The sequence below is a fragment of the Lolium perenne genome, chromosome 7 (genome assembly GCF_019359855.2).
Source record: "Lolium perenne isolate Kyuss_39 chromosome 7, Kyuss_2.0, whole genome shotgun sequence".
Lineage (NCBI taxonomy): Eukaryota > Viridiplantae > Streptophyta > Magnoliopsida > Poales > Poaceae > Lolium > Lolium perenne.
The window spans coordinates 276,930,117-276,948,170 of NC_067250.2; the positions used below are offsets into that span (position 1 = coordinate 276,930,117).

Below are 18,054 nucleotides of genomic sequence, written 5' to 3' on the forward strand. Positions count from 1 at the left end.
GCATCACTATTTTGTATCATAATTTGCTGTTATTCATTGATATATTTCATATTTGGAGATGATACTTATGTTATTTCATCTATTTTGCATGTTTCATGATTATTGAGGGATCGCGCACCGGAGCCAGGATTCTGCTGGAAAAAGCGTCGTCAGAAGGCAATATTTTGGAGGATCAACAATTGCCATAAATTATCTTAAAAATCCTATTTTTCCAGAAGACGAAGGGAGCCAGAAGGAGGAGCCGAGGAGGGCCACCATGGGCCCACCTCATAGGCTGGCGCGGCCCAAGGCCTGGCCGCGCCGCCCTGTGAGGAGAGGGCCCACAGCCCCCTCTGGCCCCCTCTCCTTCGCGTACATCTTCGTCCCGAAAACCTAAGACCTAAAGAATAATCGCGAAGAGTCACAGCCGCCTCTGCGGGGCGGAAAACACAAGAGAGAAAAGAGCTCTCCGGCAGGCTGAAATCTGCCGGGGAAATTCCCTCCCGGAGAGGGAAATCGACGCCATCGTCACCGACATCGAGCTGGACATCATCTCCATCACCATCGTCATCATCTCCATCATCATCACCGCCATCTCCACCGCTGCTCCTCGTCACCGCCGTAACAATTAGGGTTGAATCTTGATTGTTTGATAGGGGAAACTCTTCCGGTATTGATCTCTACTTGTTATTGATGCTATTGAGTGAAACCATTGAACCAAGGTTTATGTTCAGATTGTTATTCATCATCATATCACCTCTGATCATGTTCCATATGATGTCTCGTGAGTAGTTCGTTTAGTTCTTGAGGACATGGGTGAAGTCTAAATGTTAGTAGTGAATTATGGTTGAGTAATATTCAATGTTATGATATTTAAGTTGTGGTGTTATTCTTCTAGTGGTGTCATGTGAACGTCGACTACATGATACTTCACCTTTATGGGCCTAGGGGAATACATCTTGTACTCGTTTGCTAATTGCGGGGTTGCCGGAGTGACAGAAACCTAAACCCCGTTGGTATATCGATGCAGGAGGGATAGCAGGATCTCAGAGTTTAAGGCTGTGGTTAGATTTATCTTAATTACTTTCTTGTAGTTGCGGATGCTTGCAAGGGGTATAATCACAAGTATGTATTAGTCCTAGGAAGGGCGGTGCATTAGCATAGGTTCACCCACACAACACTTATCAAAACAATGAAGATTAATCAGCTATATGAAGCAAAAGCACTAGACTAAATCCCCGTGTGTCCTCAAGAACGTTTGGTTATTATAAGTAAACAAACCGGCTTGTCCTTTGTGCTAAAAAGGATTGGGCCACTCGCTGCAATTATTATTCTCGCATTTTACTTACTCGTACTTTATTCAACTGCTGCATCAAAACCCCCTGAATACTTGTCTGTGAGCATCTACAGTGAATCCTTCACCGAAACTGTTTGTCAACACCTTCTGCTCCTCGTTGGGATCGACATTCTTACTTATCGAAAATACTACGATACACCCCCTATACTTGTGGGTCATCAAGACTATTTTCTGGCGCCGTTGCCGGGGAGCTGAGCGCTATTGGTAAGTGGAATTGGTAAGGGAAACTTTTACTGTTAGTGCTGATTTTATTTCTGCCTGCTGCTATAATTCATTATGGAGAGATCTTCTCTCGAATGCTTATTTGGAAAATCTACTACTACTGCAAAGGTAGTGGATGAGGCGCCAGGTGAGAAAGAGGTTCCATACAAAATACCTACGAAAATTATTGAACGTGTTGTGGATAACCGTTATACAGGGGATGGAACTGTCCATCCTGGAGATCATTTACTGTTTTTACATGAATTATGCGGTTTATTCAAGTGTGCAGGTATTGCTATGGATGAAGTGAGGAAGAAACTATTCTCTATATCGCTGTCTAGTAAAGCGGCGCATTGATATAAATTACTGGATGATGGGGATTCTCTTGAATGGAATGATATTGTGCCCCGATTTTATTCTAAGTTCTATCCTCCAAGTGAAATTCACAAAGACCGGAACCGCATATATAATTTTTGGCCTCATGATGGAGAGAGTATTGCCCAAGCGTGGGGGAGATTGAAGTCTTTAATGCTCAAATGCCCCATTCATGAGCTTCCTGGTAATGTTATCATTGATAATTTCTATGCAAGACTTTCTTTTCAAGACAAGACCTTGCTGGATACTTCTTGTTCAGGATCATTTACACGCAACAAAGAAGAGTTTAAAAGGGACCTTCTTAATCGGATCCAGGAGAATACTGAAGGATGGGAGAACGACAAGGATAGAGAATCAGGTATAAATTATGATTATAAATGCATTGAAGCTTTTATGGATACTGATAAATTTCGTAATTTAAGTGCTACTTATGGTCTTGATTCTCAAGTTGGTGCAAATCTTTATAAAGCTTTTGCCTCTCATTATGAATTGCCTAAGAAGAATTTTGATAAGTTTCATGAACCGTATAAAGATAAAATTGATTCATCTATAAATAAATGTGTTGTAATTGAAACTGTGGATCATGTTATTCACGAAGCTTATATTGAAAAAACTCCTTTCCCTGCTAAAATGAAGGAGTACTCTATCATAAATAGTGCGTTTAATAAAAGTGAAAAGAAACCTATAGAACCCGAAGAGCAAATAAAAGTTGAACCTGCTATTGCAATAGTTAAAGATCTTGTGACTGAAAATGTGGAAGATGGTCATATTATTTTCTGTGAAGATGCTTCTAATATTGTTTCACACCCTAATAAGTCTAGGAAAGCTAGTGTTCCTATGCTATCAGTTAGAATTGGTGATCATTGTTATTATGGTTTATGCGATATTGGTGCAAGTATTAGTGCTATTCCTTATGAGCTTTACACGGAGATTATGCACGAAATTGGTTCTTGTGAACTTGAAGATATCGATTTGGTTATTCGGCTGGCTAATAGAGAAACTATCTCTCCAATTGGTATTGTTCGAGATGTGGAAGTTCTATGTGGTAAGATTAAATATCCTGCTGACTTTTTGGTACTTGGTTCTGCTGCTAGTAAGTATTGTCCTATCATTTTTGGTAGACCTTTTCTAAATACTTGTGGAGCTGTTATCGATTGCAAGAAAGAGAAAATTTTGACTAAATTTGCTGGTGAATCTTATGAGTTTAATTTCTCTAAATTTGCCAAAACCCCTTATAAAGCTGATTCACCTAATAATGATTTTAGAGTTGAACAGTGTGCATCTATTGCTCTTGCTCCTAATAATCCTTTGCAGCAACATTTGGAGAATAGTGAGAGTGAAGTTTTTAGGGAAGAAAGAAATGAGCTTGATGAAATTTTCCTTCGTCAACCTATACTTAAACATGATTTACCGGTAGAAGATCTAGGTATAACATTGCCACCAAAAGAAGATCCTGTTTTTGATTTAAAGCCATTGCCTAATGATCTTAAATATGCTCATATTGATGCTAAGAAAATATATCCTGTTATTATTAGTTCTATGCTTTCAGAGATTGAGGAAGAAAGGTTATTGGAAATATTGAAGAAACACCGAGGAGCTATTGGCTACACTCTTGATGACTTGAAGGGGATTTCTCCCTCTATTTGCCAACATGCCATTAATATGGAAGACGATGCAAAGCCTGTTGTTGAACATCAACGTCGTCTAATTCCTAAGATGAAGGATGTGGTAAGGAATGAGGTATTAAAACTTCTTGAAGCTGGTATTATATATCCTATTGCTGATAGTAGATGGGTTAGTCCTGTGCATTGCGTTCCTAAGAAAGGAGGAATGACTGTTGTGCCTAATGACAATGATGAGCTCATACCTCAAAGAGTAGTTGTAGGGTATAGAATGTGCATTGATTATCGAAAAGTTAATAAGGTTACTAAGAAAGATCATTACCCTTTACCTTTTATTGATCAAATGTTAGAAAGGTTGTCTAAGAATACTCATTTTTTCTTTCTTGATGGTTATTCTGGGTTTTCACAAATTGCTGTTAAAACTAAGGATCAAGAGAAAACCACTTTCACTTGTCCCTATGGAACTTATGCTTATAGACGTATGCCTTTTGGTTTATGTAATGCTCCTGCTACTTTTCAAAGATGCATGTCTGCTATTTTTCATGGTCTTTGCGAGAGTATTGTAGAGGTATTCATGGATGATTTCTCTGTCTATGGGAATTCTTTTGATAATTGCTTGCGGAACCTTGATAAAGTTTTGCAGAGATGTGAAGAAACTAACCTTGTTCTTAATTGGGAGAAATGCCACTTTATGGTTAATGAAGGAATTGTATTGGGACATAAAATTTCTGAGAGAGGTATTGAAGTTGATAGAGCTAAAGTTGAAGCAATTGAGAAGATGCCCTATCCTAGGGATGTTAAAGGTATTCGCAGTGTTCTTGGTCATGCTGGATTTTATAGGAGATTTATTAAAGACTTCTCCAAGATTTCAAAACCTCTTACTAATCTTCTTCAAAAAGATGTACCTTTTGTTTTTGATGATGATTGTAAGGAGGCTTTTGAAACTCTAAAGAAAGCCTTAACAACTGCTCCTATAGTTGAACCTCCTGATTGGAACTTACCTTTTGAAATTATGTGTGATGCTAGTGATTTTGCTGTAGGTGCTGTTCTTGGACAGCGAGTATATAAAAAATTGAATGTTATTCATTATGCTAGTAAAACTCTTGATGCTGCTCAAAGAAATTATGCTACAACTGAAAAAGAATTGTTAGCCGTAGTCTTTGCTTGTGATAAGTTTACATCCTATATTGTTGATTCAAAAGTTACAATTCATACTGATCATGCTGCAATTAGATACCTAATGCAAAAGAAAGATGCTAAGCCAAGGCTTATTAGATGGGTGCTTCTGTTGCAAGAATTTGATTTGCATATTATAGATAGGAAAGGTGCTGATAATCCTGTTGCTGATAATTTATCTAGATTGGAAAATATTGCTTATGATCCTGTTCCTGTTAATGATAGTTTTCCAAATGAACAATTGGCTGTAATAAAGGTGAGCTCGCGAGATAGCCCTTGGTACGCTGATTATGCTAACTTTATTGTTTCCAAGTACTTGCCTCCAACCTTTTCAGCTCAGCAAAGGAGGAAATTCTTGTATGATTTGAGGCATTATTTTTGGGATGACCCACACTTATATAAAGAAGGAGTGGATGGTATTCTGCGAAGATGTGTTCCCGAATATGAACAACAAAAGATATTGAGTAAATGTCATGGTAGTGCTTATGGAGGACATCACGCCGGAGATAGAACCACGCAAAAGGTTCTACAATCAGGTTTTTATTAGCCAACTCTCTTCAAAGATGCAAGGAAGTTTATTTTATCTTGTGATGAATGTCAAAGGGTTGGTAATATCTCCAGACGTAATGAAATGCCTATGAATTATACTCTTGTTATTGAACCATTCGATTGTTGGGGATTTGACTTCATGGGACCTTTCGCCTCTTCAGAAGGTAACACTCATATACTTGTTGCTGTTGATTATGTTACTAAATGGGTGGAAGCCATACCCACAAAAAGTGCTGATGCTGAGACTTCTTTAAGAATGCTTTTAGATATTATTTTTCCTAGATTTGGAGTTCCTAGATATCTTATGACTGATGGAGGTTCTCATTTTGTTCATGGTGGTTTTAGAAAAACTCTTTCTAAATATGGTATTAATCATAGAATTGCTTATGCTTATCATCCTCAAACTAGTGGGCAAGTGGAACTATCAAATATAGAGATTAAATCTATCTTGCAAAAGACTATTAATAAATCTAGAAAGAATTGGGCTAGTAAATTGAAGGAAGCATTGTGGGCTTATAGAACTGCTTATAAAAATCCCATGGGTATGTCACCGTATAAAATGGTCTATGGGAAAACTTGCCATTTACCTTTAGAACTAGAGCACAAAGCTTATTGGGCTGTAAGAGAACTAAATAAAGATCCTAAACTTGCCGGTAATAAGAGATTCCTACAACTGAGTTCTCTAGATGAATGGAGAAGTGAAGCTTATGAGAATGCTAAACTCTTTAAAGAGAAAGTTAAAAAATGGCATGATAGAAGAATTATCAAAAGAGAATTTAATATTGGGGATAAAGTCCTATTGTATCGGTCTCGTCTCAGATTCTTTGCAGGGAAATTACTCTCAAAATGGGAAGGACCATATGTCATTGAAGAGGTGTATCGATCAGGAGCAATTAAAATTAGCTCTCTCCAAGGCAATGCCACAGAAGTGGTGAATGGACAAAGACTCAAGCATTATATCTCAGGTGATTCTTATAACAGAGATGTTGATGTTATTCGAGTGGTAACTCCGGAAGCTTTCATCAAAGGTCAAATTGACCGTTCTGCAGAGTTCGACTTTGAATAGGTAACAGTACTGATAATAAAAAGTTCGCGTTTTACGTTCCGAACAATGTTTTTGCTGTTTTTGGAAAATATGAAAAATTACGAGATCGAAACGGAGTGGAGGAGACGCACGAGGGGGTGCCCCCATAGGCCGGCGCGGGCCCCAGCCTGGCCGCGCCGCCCTATGAGGAGGCCACCTCGTCGCCCCTCTCCAATTCTGGTTCGACCTGGTACTTTCCTTTTGTTGTAAAAATTCCTGCTATATAACCCCCCAGACCCCTGGAGGTCCGTATATCGTTTTCTCGACGTGTTTTGTTTCGAGCTGTTTCTGCCAGGATCTGTTTTCAATCTAGAAGCACCATGGTATCCAACAACAAGGGCAAGGGGCTTTCGGATGAAGATATTCAAGATCCCGAGTGGAAAGAGGTGGACGAGAGCGTCAAGGAAGAAGATGAAGAAGAAGTGGAGGAAGACTCGCGTGTGCACCCGCGTGCTACCATCGCAAGCATCAGGGTGATGGAGAACCCTCTCAGTGCCAAGAGGAGCGCAAGAATTCGCACCGGAGGAAAGGTTTCACGTCACTACCTAGCTCCAAAGACATCTTCTCCAGGCACCTACAACCCCTTCCGTAATCTAATTTACAATAGTCAAATTGAAAGGACTCCCAAGGCAGCATTGCCTAGCAATTGGGATATAGATCGTTCTAACACTGCAGGATGGATGAAGGCTGAAGCTGAAGGGTGGGGAAATAACTCCAAGAGTTGGGACTCGCCGTCGGACATACTTCTTAACCGTGTCGAGCACAATTCGGAGATGATCCGCAACCTCATGTACAAGATTGATGAGCTTCAGGAGCTGGTTGAGAAGCTTGCCAAGAATTCATCATCACCACCGCCGAAGGAGTAATTCATCATTGGTATTGGCATCCCCTTGGTTTGTTCCAAGCTTGGGGGAGTGCCGCGGTATCACATCATCACTATATTTTACTTTTTACTGTCAAGTAGTGTCATATCATGAGTAGGGAAGTTATCATATAAGATGGGTTGCAGTGTGGAAGTATCTCTCCTTTAGTTGGTTATCTATGTATCCCTTGGTGTGAGTTATCGTTATGGAATATTAATGAGAAGTCTTATCATTTACATATTGCACATCTTATTTTAGTTCGCAATCTCTATTATATGATTGATCTTGTTATTAGTATTGGTATCACCTTGGGAGCATTGAGTTAATCTATTTGGTTTTGGCAAACTTAGCATTGGTCAATAGCAACAACACTTTGAGGTTTAAGTAGAAAAGAGAAATACATGTAGTTGTTTCATTGTCTTCCTTTCTTTCTAGCTCATAGCTTATTATTCTGAAGTTAAAATTGTTTGCGCTTACAAGGAAGATGCATGATTGTTTCTATCACATGTATATTTGTTTGTTTCCCTCAACTCTTATGATTGCTAATTAACCTTGCTAGCCAAAGACCCGTACTGAGAGGGAATGCTTCTCGTGCATCCATACTTTAACCCAAACCTATGCCATTTGTGTCCACCATAACTACCTACTACATGGTATTTCCTGCCATTCCAAGCAAATACTTCGTGTGCTACCTTTAAACAATTCAAAATTTACTATCTCTCATTTGTGTCAATGTTTTATAGCTCATGAGGAAGTATGTGGTGTTTTATCTTTCAATCTTGTTGCGCAACTTTCACCAATGGACTAGTGGCTTCATCCACTTATCCAATAACTTTGCAAAAAGAGCTGGCAATGGGATTCCCAGTCCCAAGTTAATTAACTTTCATAATTTTACAAATAGACACTCCTCCATGGTATGTGATTGTTGGATGGCACCCGAGGATTCGGTTAGCCGTGGCTTGAGAAAGCAAAGGAGGGGAGGAGTGTCATCCAAACAAAACTAAAATAAAAAGGCACTCCTTCATGGTATGAGATTGTTGGCAGGCACCCGAGGATTCGGTTAGCCATGGCTTGTGTAAGCAAAGGTTGGAAGGAGTGCCAACCAAAAATAAAACTTTATGGGAGCCGCTCTTCGAGAGTTTGTCTGGCAAGGGGGTTAGAGAACCCGCTACCATTCGTTGACAATAACAAACACCTCTCAAAATGTCACTTTTATTCTCTTTATATGATTGCAAAACTGAAAAAGCTCTAGCACATGATTTAATCCCTGCTTCCCTCTGCGAAGGGCATGTCTTTTACTTTATGTTGAGTCAGTGAACCTATTTCCTTCCATCTTAAGCAAGCATTTGAGTTGTTGTGATCAGACCATCTATAATGTGATTTACTTCATCATGTCTTTTATTCTTACTTGTTTAGTACAAGTTTTATCTGAATGAATATAGCTCTGAAGGTTATCAATGATTATGAGGAGATTATTATTATTGAGTATGCAAGTTGTGCCATATTAGCTTTAACATAATATGTTAATTGTTCTCTGACCAAGAACGAAGTTTGCCATCACCAATTATGATTTCTTATGCACCTTTATTTGTGATTACTCTCTACTTGTTTCAAGTTGAATTATATGAGGAAGTTGTTCATTAGAATGTCTTGTGTGAATTGATATGATGCTTCTTGTCCGTATTTCATTTATCGACTCTTCACTCCATAAACATGTGGTCCTGTTTACTGAGTTCAGTTTCGCTTGGGGACAAGCGAAGTCTAAGCTTGGGGGGAGTTGATACGTCCATTTTGCATCACTATTTTGTATCATAATTTGCTGTTATTCATTGATATATTTCATATTTGGAGATGATACTTATGTTATTTCATCTATTTTGCATGTTTCATGATTATTGAGGGATCGCGCACTGGAGCCAGGATTCTGCTGGAAAAAGCGTCGTCAGAAGGCAATATTTCGGAGGATCAACAATTGCCAGAAATTATCTGAAAAATCCTATTTTTCCAGAAGACGAAGGGAGCCAGAAGGAGGAGCCGAGGAGGACCACCATGGGCCCGCCTCATAGGCTGGCGCGGCCCAAGGCCTGGCCGCGCCGCCCTGTGAGGAGGGGGCCCACAGCCCCCTCTGGCCCCCTCTCCTTCGCGTACATCTTCGTCCCGAAAACCTAAGACCTAAAGAATAATCGTGAAGAGTCACAGCCGCCTCTGCGGGGCGGAAAACACCAGAGAGAAAAGAGCTCTCCGGCAGGCTGAAATCTGCCGGGGAAATTCCCTCCCGGAGGGGGAAATCGACGCCATCGTCACCGACATCGAGCTGGACATCATCTCCATCACCATCGTCATCATATCCATCATCATCACCGCCATCTCCACCGCTGCACCTCGTCACCGCTGTAACAATTAGGGTTGAATCTTGATTGTTTGATAGGGCAAACTCTTCTGGTATTGATCTCTACTTGTTATTGATGCTATTGAGTGAAACCACTGAACCAAGGTTTATGTTCAGATTGTTATTCATCATCATATCACCTCTGATCATGTTCCATATGATGTCTCGTGAGTAGTTCGTTTAGTTCTTGAGGACATGGGTGAAGTCTAAATGTTAGTAGTGAATTATGGTTGAGTAATATTCAATGTTATGATATTTAAGTTGTGGTGTTATTCTTCTAGTGGTGTCATGTGAACGTCGACTACATGATACTTCACCTTTATGGGCCTAGGGGAATACATCTTGTACTCGTTTGCTAATTGTGGGGTTGCCGGAGTGACAGAAACCTAAACCCCCGTTGGTATATCGATGCAGGAGGGATAGCAGGATCTCAGAGTTTAAGGCTGTGGTTAGATTTATCTTAATTACTTACTTGTAGTTGCGGATGCTTGCAAGGGGTATAATCACAAGTATGTATTAGTCCTAGGAAGGGCGGTGCATTAGCATAGGTTCACCCACACAACACTTATCAAAACAATGAAGATTAATCAGCTATATGAAGCAAAAGCACTAGACTAAATCCCCGTGTGTCCTCAAGAACGTTTGGTTATTATAAGTAAACAAACCGGCTTGTCCTTTGTGCTAAAAAGGATTGGGCCACTTGCTGCAATTATTATTCTCGCATTTTACTTACTCGTACTTTATTCAACTACTGCATCAAAACCCCCTGAATACTTGTCTGTGAGCATCTACAGTGAATCCTTCACCGAAACTGCTTGTCAACACCTTCTGCTCCTCGTTGGGATCGACATTCTTACTTATCGAAAATACTACGATACACCCCCTATACCTGTGGGTCATCATGCCCCTGCCTGGCTTTATATATCATCCAAGCTAGGGTTTACAAGAGTCTTCTTTCTTTTAATTCAAGTTGATTTTCCTTGTGGGTCCAGCTTCTTGAGTCCTTGTGCCGGTCCATCTTGATAATTTGTATCGGGTATAGCAACGCCGGGTACCGGAAGGGTAATGCCCACATCAGTAGCCCCCGAGTGTCTGGCCGAAGTGAAGCTTCGGGCAGAGACTAAAGTTGTCATCGTCTGAATGTCCTGATCATCTATTGAGTCTTGAATCTTGTGCTTGATGTAGAGTCGAAGTTGCTTTTTGTCGGGTGCGCGAAGCGCTCCTGATGGGAGTAGCCCCCGAGTCTATGGGTGGGTGCTTGCAGCCGTGCGTAGACTCAAGTTGTACTACTCGAAGATCTTGATGTTGATGCCAATGTCTTCTGGTTTATTCTTCTTTGTTGACGAGCTGCCATCTTTTTATCGGGTGCGCAACCAGCGCTCCCGATGGGAGTAGCCTCTGAGCCTATAAATGAGTATGAAATAGTCATGTATAGAGTGTAAAAAATGCTGAGTCGAATACCGCAGACTTCTTTGAGTTCCGAGAACATGATGCCGATGACTCTGATGATGTCATAGATAAAGGAGCCGATGATTCAGATGATATCCCAGAGGAGCCGATAATTCAGATGATATCCAGAGGAGCCGATAATTCAGATGATATCCCAAAGGAGTCGATAATTTAGATGATACCCCAAAGGAGTCGATAATTCAGATGATATCGCTGAGGAGTCGATGATTTGGGTGATATCCTGCAGGAGTCGATAATTTTATCGGGTGCGCGTCCAGCGCTCCTAATTGAAGTAGCCCCCGAGTCTGGGCACGGATGCTTGCAACCGTGAGTAGACTCAAGTCGAGCAACCCGATGTTATAGTTTTTCTTCAGATGCTGGTGGCAAATATTTGAGCAAACCTTGATGCTCTTCTTTTTGGCATCGGTGATGCTATTTGTACGAAAGTTATCAGAGGCGAATTCTTTGAGTGATCAGCTCACATTGCAGGTTCGATGAACCCTTCAGTAATTGCAACTCCGCTCCATCCGATTGCGTATGTTTCGGCGGCAGCCCCCGAACGAATCGAAGGAACTATGCATGCCGATGACTCCGTCGCTCTTTAGTACTTCTGTAGTCTAAAGTACGGGTCATGGGCCTTGTTTGTAAGTATATAATTGTATATCCTTGCTATTCGCAGGACTCTCATAATCTTGAGGCTTTAGCAAAAGGATATTTGTATGTTATAAGTCCCGTTGATTACCATCTATTGCAGCGCTCGTATTTTTCAGACGCTTTTTTAGATGATAACTTCAAGTATAAAGAGTCTTCAAATCTTGCTTGAATTCCAGCGAACCAGCGCTCCCGTCGGGAGTAGTAAAAATAGTTGGAGATCTTCATGTCTTCCTGAATTCCAGTGCTCCCGATGGGAGTAAACGCAATAGTTTGAAGATACTCCAAGAGCCCCCGAGTAATTCCAGCACTCCCGACAGGAGCACATCGGGTCAATATTATATAATATGATATCCATTGAATATTCCAGATGATGAATCCACCGACCCGAGAGTGCATCGGGAGAAGATATATCTAGAGTTGAAGAAGATAAATCCATTAATAACCATAGGTGATGAAGCCATTGACCCGGGAGTTCATCGGGAGAAGATATATTAAGAGCCGGAAAATATAAATCCACCGAGTAATCATAGATGATGAAGCCTTTGACCCGGGAGTTCATCGGATCATTTATATAAGATGATATCCATTGATAACCATAGGTGATGAAGAAAGTAAATCCACTGATTCGGGGAAAATAAATCCACCGAGTAATCGAGGGTACTGGAGGTAACGATGTAATGGCGCCTCCCAAATCATCGGGTGCGGCGAAAGGAAGAGGAACACTTAGTTCTGCTTATGCGAGGCAGTCGAAATAGTTGCGCTACCAAAGAAAGTCCATCCGGCAGTCGAAATAATTGCGCCACCAAAGAAAGTCCATGCGGCGGGCGCAGTCGAAATAGTTGCGCCACCAAAGAAAGTCCATGCGGTGGGCGCAGTCGAAATGATTGCGCCACCAAAAAAAGTCCATGCGGCGGGCGCAGTCGAAATATTTGCGCGACCAGAGATAATTGATATAGCCATGCGGCGCCTGGCTGACGTGGCCGATGAAGAGGACGCAGTTGATATGGTTGATCCGCGACGGGTGAGCATCCGAATATATTGAGTACGTAATGTCGGGTCTGTGACACACAAGCTCCCGAGTATGGCAAGTGCGCGACAGCGGGCGCGGTCGACTGAACATAGTAATCGAAGTTTTGCTTCAATCCGCAATTATATTACGGCGCAAAAAACCTGCGCGCAAATAATACGGACCGAAAATATTTGGCCAAATAACTTTGCAAGTAGTAATTAATTTAGAAGTATAGCACCTGATATTTTTTTGTATCGGATGACGAGTTCGCAACGAAGCACGACGCAGAGACGACGAGAACGCGCTGATGGGTCGTGTAGCCAGGAGTAGTCGACATGATTCGGCTATGTATCTTGCAACTCGTTGTTCTCATCCACCGATCGACGCACGTAGACGATGGAAATGTTTTACGTGGTCTCTTCTTCTTTTCTTTTTTCCTTCTTGGTGAACCTTGCAAGGTGCATGGCCGATTCCTTTTTTTAATCCTTTCTTTGTACGCATAGTAGTAGTTTCTTTAGCTAGTTGCTTTCCTTTTCTTTTTGGATCAATTGAACAACTCTTTGGTTGGTTAATCGGCCACGGACCCTGTACGTCACGGAACCTGCATGTTACGTGAGACCGAACATGCTCCTTGGTATTTGATCTCGGCTGTTCTTTATGCTTCTTATTTCGGTACTCAATCTGCAATCAATTATTTCCTCTTGAATATTACGGCACACTGCAGTCGAGCCATAGTCGATTCCGAGCGTGCGTCCGATTCCTTTTCTTCTTCTTCCTGAAACTGGATCTGGCGCTGTTTGGTGCCGATGATTTACCAGATGCAATCTGGTCGAGATTGTTTAAAGACGAAAGATCCCGCCCGGATAACGAAATCCAGTCGTCGCAATTCCCACAGACAACGCCAATTGACGAGGCGGTTCCTCGGCAATGCCCACCATGAGGGGCTTGGGTTTTAGAGAAAGGCGACGATGGAAGTTCCGGGAGCGAGGCGGTACACGACGTACCCAGGTTCACGTCACCGCGGTGGAGGATCGCTACGTCCTGCTAGCAATCCAGTATATGAAAATATGTGTACAGGGGGCGCCATAGGCGGAGTTGTTGTAACTAGTCTATTTCTAATCTGCAGGATGCGACATCTAGGCGTGTCGCCTCTATGAATTGAGTTTCTGAATATGCCTAGGGGGTGCCCTGCCTGGCTTTATATATCAGCCAAGCTAGGGTTTACAAGAGTCCTAGTAGGATTCGTATTGGATTGTTCTTTCTTGTAATTCAAATTGATTTTCCTTGTGGGTCCAGCTTCTTGAGTCCTTGTGCCGGTCCATCTTGATAATCTGTATCGGGTATAGCAACACCGGGTACCGGAAGGGTAATGCCCACATTAGCAGGAGCCGCCGCTCGTCCAGGGCCGCCACCCTAGACGCGAAGCACGTCAAAACCGGTGGCCGTCGCCCTAGCCGCCACCGCCGGTCGCCGCCTCCATCATCCCCCCGGGCACGTTTGGCGCTAGGGGCCGCCGTCACCGTGGCCAGCGCCGGCGGCAGCGGCGGAGAAAGAGAGGATGGGGGGGGGGGGGGGGGCTGGGGGCGCTAGGTTTTGGGGCCCCTGGCGTCGCCCTGGGGAGCGAACGCGAGGGGTAGAGCTGGTCTAACCTCCAACCATGGTTTACATATGATCTTGTAGAAAATAAGTGAATTTTCGGGTTATTGAATATATGGGGGTGCCATGGCTTTCTTAGTCGATCTCGCAGTGTCATGTGCTCTGTTTATTCAAGACATAGTATTTGTGAGATGTATTTACATATGGTCTTATGTGACTTCCGCTTGCTTGAATAATCCTACTGGCATTTTGCAACTTGGTATTCTTACATTGGCCGGTGACATGATTAGATTCGCCTGTCTTTTTCATAGGAGAATTGCTCTATACATGACTTACAATACAAGACGGAATTACTGCCACATATTTGGCATCAATCTTTCCTTGATTTGTACCTCGTGGCGCAGGTCACAAACGCCATCAGATTCAGGCAGCCCAGTCCGGCCATCATCCAGAAGAATCGATCCAGGCGCCCCTCGTTCAGGTCGTCGGGGATCCACCCCGGCGAGCCTCCTGTCGTCGTCGCCCACTGCACTACCGTCAGTAGGCACGAGTTCATGTAGCCGCCGGCTGCTACGGCAACAAGTCCAAGCGCCGTGCACACGGTCTTCATCGCGACCGGCGCCTGGCTGTAGAAGAAGTCGAGCTGCCCGACGGTGGTGAGCACCTCACCCACGCCCACCAGCGCGTACTGTGGAGCCTGCCACAACAGACTTATCTTCGTCCGCAGAAGAGGCGCCGCCGTCGCCGCGTCGAGGCGCTCCGTCTCGACGATCGCCGCAGCGGCCAGGGCGAGTACGGGCATGGCGAGACCGATGCCGACCCTCTGCAGCTCCGAGACGCCCTTTTCCTTACCGGTGAGCCGCCTTGCTGCCGGCACAAAGAACCGATCATAGAGAGGGACCAGGACGACGACGGTGAGCACGTCAAAGGTGGACATGGATGCGGGCGGGACACGCACGGAGCCCACGGTGGCATCCATGGACGTTCCCTGCTCCACGAACGTGGACGAGACCTGCGCCGACACAACATAGAAGAAGACGATGGTCGCCCAAATCGGGAACATCCTCACAAGAATCTTGAGCTCCTCCACCTGAGTCACGGCGCAGAGCCTCCATGGGTTGTGCGCCGCTGGTACTGCTGCCTCATCCGCCTCCTTATTCGAAGTCGTGATAATGGCGGCTTTGTCAAAGAACCTGATCAAGCAAGGGGCAGATATCTTCAATCAAGAATCTGGCCAAGCATGCATTACGATGAAATCTCGGAGATTTGATTGAACTAACTGAAGATCAGTGGTGTGCTCTATACTCTCGATTCCCTTCATCGCGCGATTGTCTTCTGGCAGCTCGTGGAGGAGAGAGCTATTAGCCGGCAGGTCGACGTTGTACTTTCTGATGGCTGCCACGACGACCTGGAAAACTCTTGTCAGCGGGTTGCCCCGGGTTCGATGAAATCTGTACGTCTGTGATGCCGCAACGAGGACGGAGAGCCCGGCAGCTAGGAGTGCAACCTGCATGGTCAGGCCGAGCGCCCACCCATAGTGGTCCTCCACCCACACGATGCCGGTGCTGGATACCAGCGACGCGCAGTTAATGGTGAAAATGTACCAGTTGAAGAAGGGGCCTTTCGCCGAGCACTCAGACGGGTCGCCGTCGTCAAACTGGTCGGCGCCGAAAGACATCAGGCACGGCCGGAGGCCGCCTGATCCGATGGCAATCATGTAAAGACCGAGAAACAAGATGAACTCTTGAGCCGACACCATGTTCGACATGTCGTTCCTGATGAGCAGCGGCAGGTACGCCGAGAGTGCTGCCATGAGCATCCCCTGCCGCAAATTCCGAAATGGAGAATTTCAAGTGGAATTCAGGATTTCGAGATATAGAATTAGAATGTTAAGACATGCATTTAATTGTTCATGCTAAGATCTATGAGGCTAGCCATAGTGCTAGTATCATACTAGCTAGTATCATGCATCCTAGCCCCACCAAACATGCTGATGTGGCAGATAATTATGGATGAGAGAGGAGATTAGAGTATCATAGGTAGATACTGTATCATAGCGCACATCACGAGAAAAGTTAGTATCAAATAAATCTTGTACACAAATTTGTATTGGGATTCTACAAATCAATTAATATAGCAAAACTATGATACTAGTCTATGATACTATGCATTATGGATCTAGTATCATACAAAAGTATCATATACATGATACTACTATATGATACTACCCACTATGGCCAGCCTGATTGATTGAAGTATTGGCTTGTTGGTGGATTAAGCGTACCTACCGCGACGCCGACGGAGCCGGCAATAACCATGGTGCGGTACCTTCCCCAGTAGGAGTCGGCCACGATGGCGCCAGCTAGTGGCGTGATGGAGCAAGTGGCCGCCCAGGTGGAAAAACTCCTGGCGGCGACGACGTTGCTCTCGCCGAGGACGGCGGTGAGGTATGTTACGAGGTTGCACCCGATCCCGAATATCGCCAGGCAGTAGCAGAACTCAGTTCCTGCATTTTACCATCCAATTGAAGCAACCCGACAAGATTGAGTAAAATTAACTTTGATCACCACAGGAGGAATATTAGTAGGAGTACCAAGAATAGGGTAATTAAGTTGCCCTACCCTACGTGTTATCTCACCAGTCACCAGAGAGAAATATTTATATCTTTAAATATCAAAACTAGAAATCCGCGCAAGTAGAATTGAACAGGAAGATCCCGATCATACAGATATCAGGCGCAAGAACAGAGATTACCTAGAATGAAGCGGCACGCGCGCCATCCACCTGTGCGGTGCTTCAGCGCCGGGTTCCCTTCGAAATCAAGAGACCCGTCGCTGGTGTATATCTCCTCTGCCTGCGAAGGAAACCCGTGCCAAGTTAAGGGCCGGGAAACATCCAGCAACGAATCAAGCAATTCCGTTATGCGGCAAGATCAAGAGAGAAACTGAATCATAGAGGGAACTGAAGCTTTCATTTGAGAAACGAGGGGATGAAGGCAGAGGCGAGGGAGAAGGGACCTTGATGGTAGGGCGGTTGAGCAGTGCAACCGTCTGCTCTCGCTGCTCGCTTCCGGAGCCCATGGCCAGTATGTCTTTGCGAATCGGAAAGGCTGCCAATTCTGGGTAGCTATAGCCTCTGGGCGCTTTTGAGGAGCTTGCAACCATCCTGTGATCATTTCTGCACATAATTATGGTACAGGCAAGAGCGAGAGGAACAGAAAAGCTACCAAAATTAGTACGTGGTCACTAGGTCTATCTGTCGCCATGGGCCTCGTATTTAGTATGCCACTTAACTTCTGTCTGGAAATTTAAGATTTGAGTGCTGAATCTCTAAATTAATCTGTGCTATTTCAATAACTCACTTAAACAACTACTCCCACAATGAGTTTTTCATTTCATTGAAGAACTAATAAACTATGCTCTTACCAACATATGTGAAGTCCACACCAGGGATTTCTTTAAAAGATGAATGGCACACCAAATGCAAATTAAAACTGGAAACTTAATAAAATTGAAGCAGGAATGACGAGTCATCTAGTTTTATCGCCTCTGCCTGCCAAATGCCAGCCCTTGTCGGCTTGTCCCCCTTAGCTCGAAGAAAAGGATATTGCATGGTAAGTGTTAGCATATGTATTAGGTGTATATATGTATTGTACCCTCTCATGTATTGTATTATGACTCTTAGCCTTGAGCCTATATATATAAACCGGAACCCCCACGTTATCACGTGTGAGAGCCTTCCCCCAAACCCT

At 43.6% G+C, this 18,054-nt stretch overlaps 1 protein-coding gene across 1 annotated transcript; it reads right to left on the reverse strand.

The window, feature by feature from the left end:
• Positions 1–14,466: 14,466 nt before the first annotated feature.
• LOC127312593 (protein NRT1/ PTR FAMILY 8.3) lies at positions 14,467–17,478 on the reverse strand. The gene is made up of 5 exons (XM_051343117.2): positions 17,321–17,478; positions 17,058–17,157; positions 16,592–16,809; positions 15,584–16,125; positions 14,467–15,496 (listed from the first exon to the last, which is right to left on the reverse strand). The coding sequence occupies exons 1-5, from the start codon at positions 17,465–17,467 to the stop codon at positions 14,674–14,676; spliced, it is 1,830 nt and encodes a 609-aa protein (XP_051199077.1). The 5' UTR covers positions 17,468–17,478; the 3' UTR covers positions 14,467–14,673.
• Between the last annotated feature and the right edge of the window lie 576 nt (positions 17,479–18,054).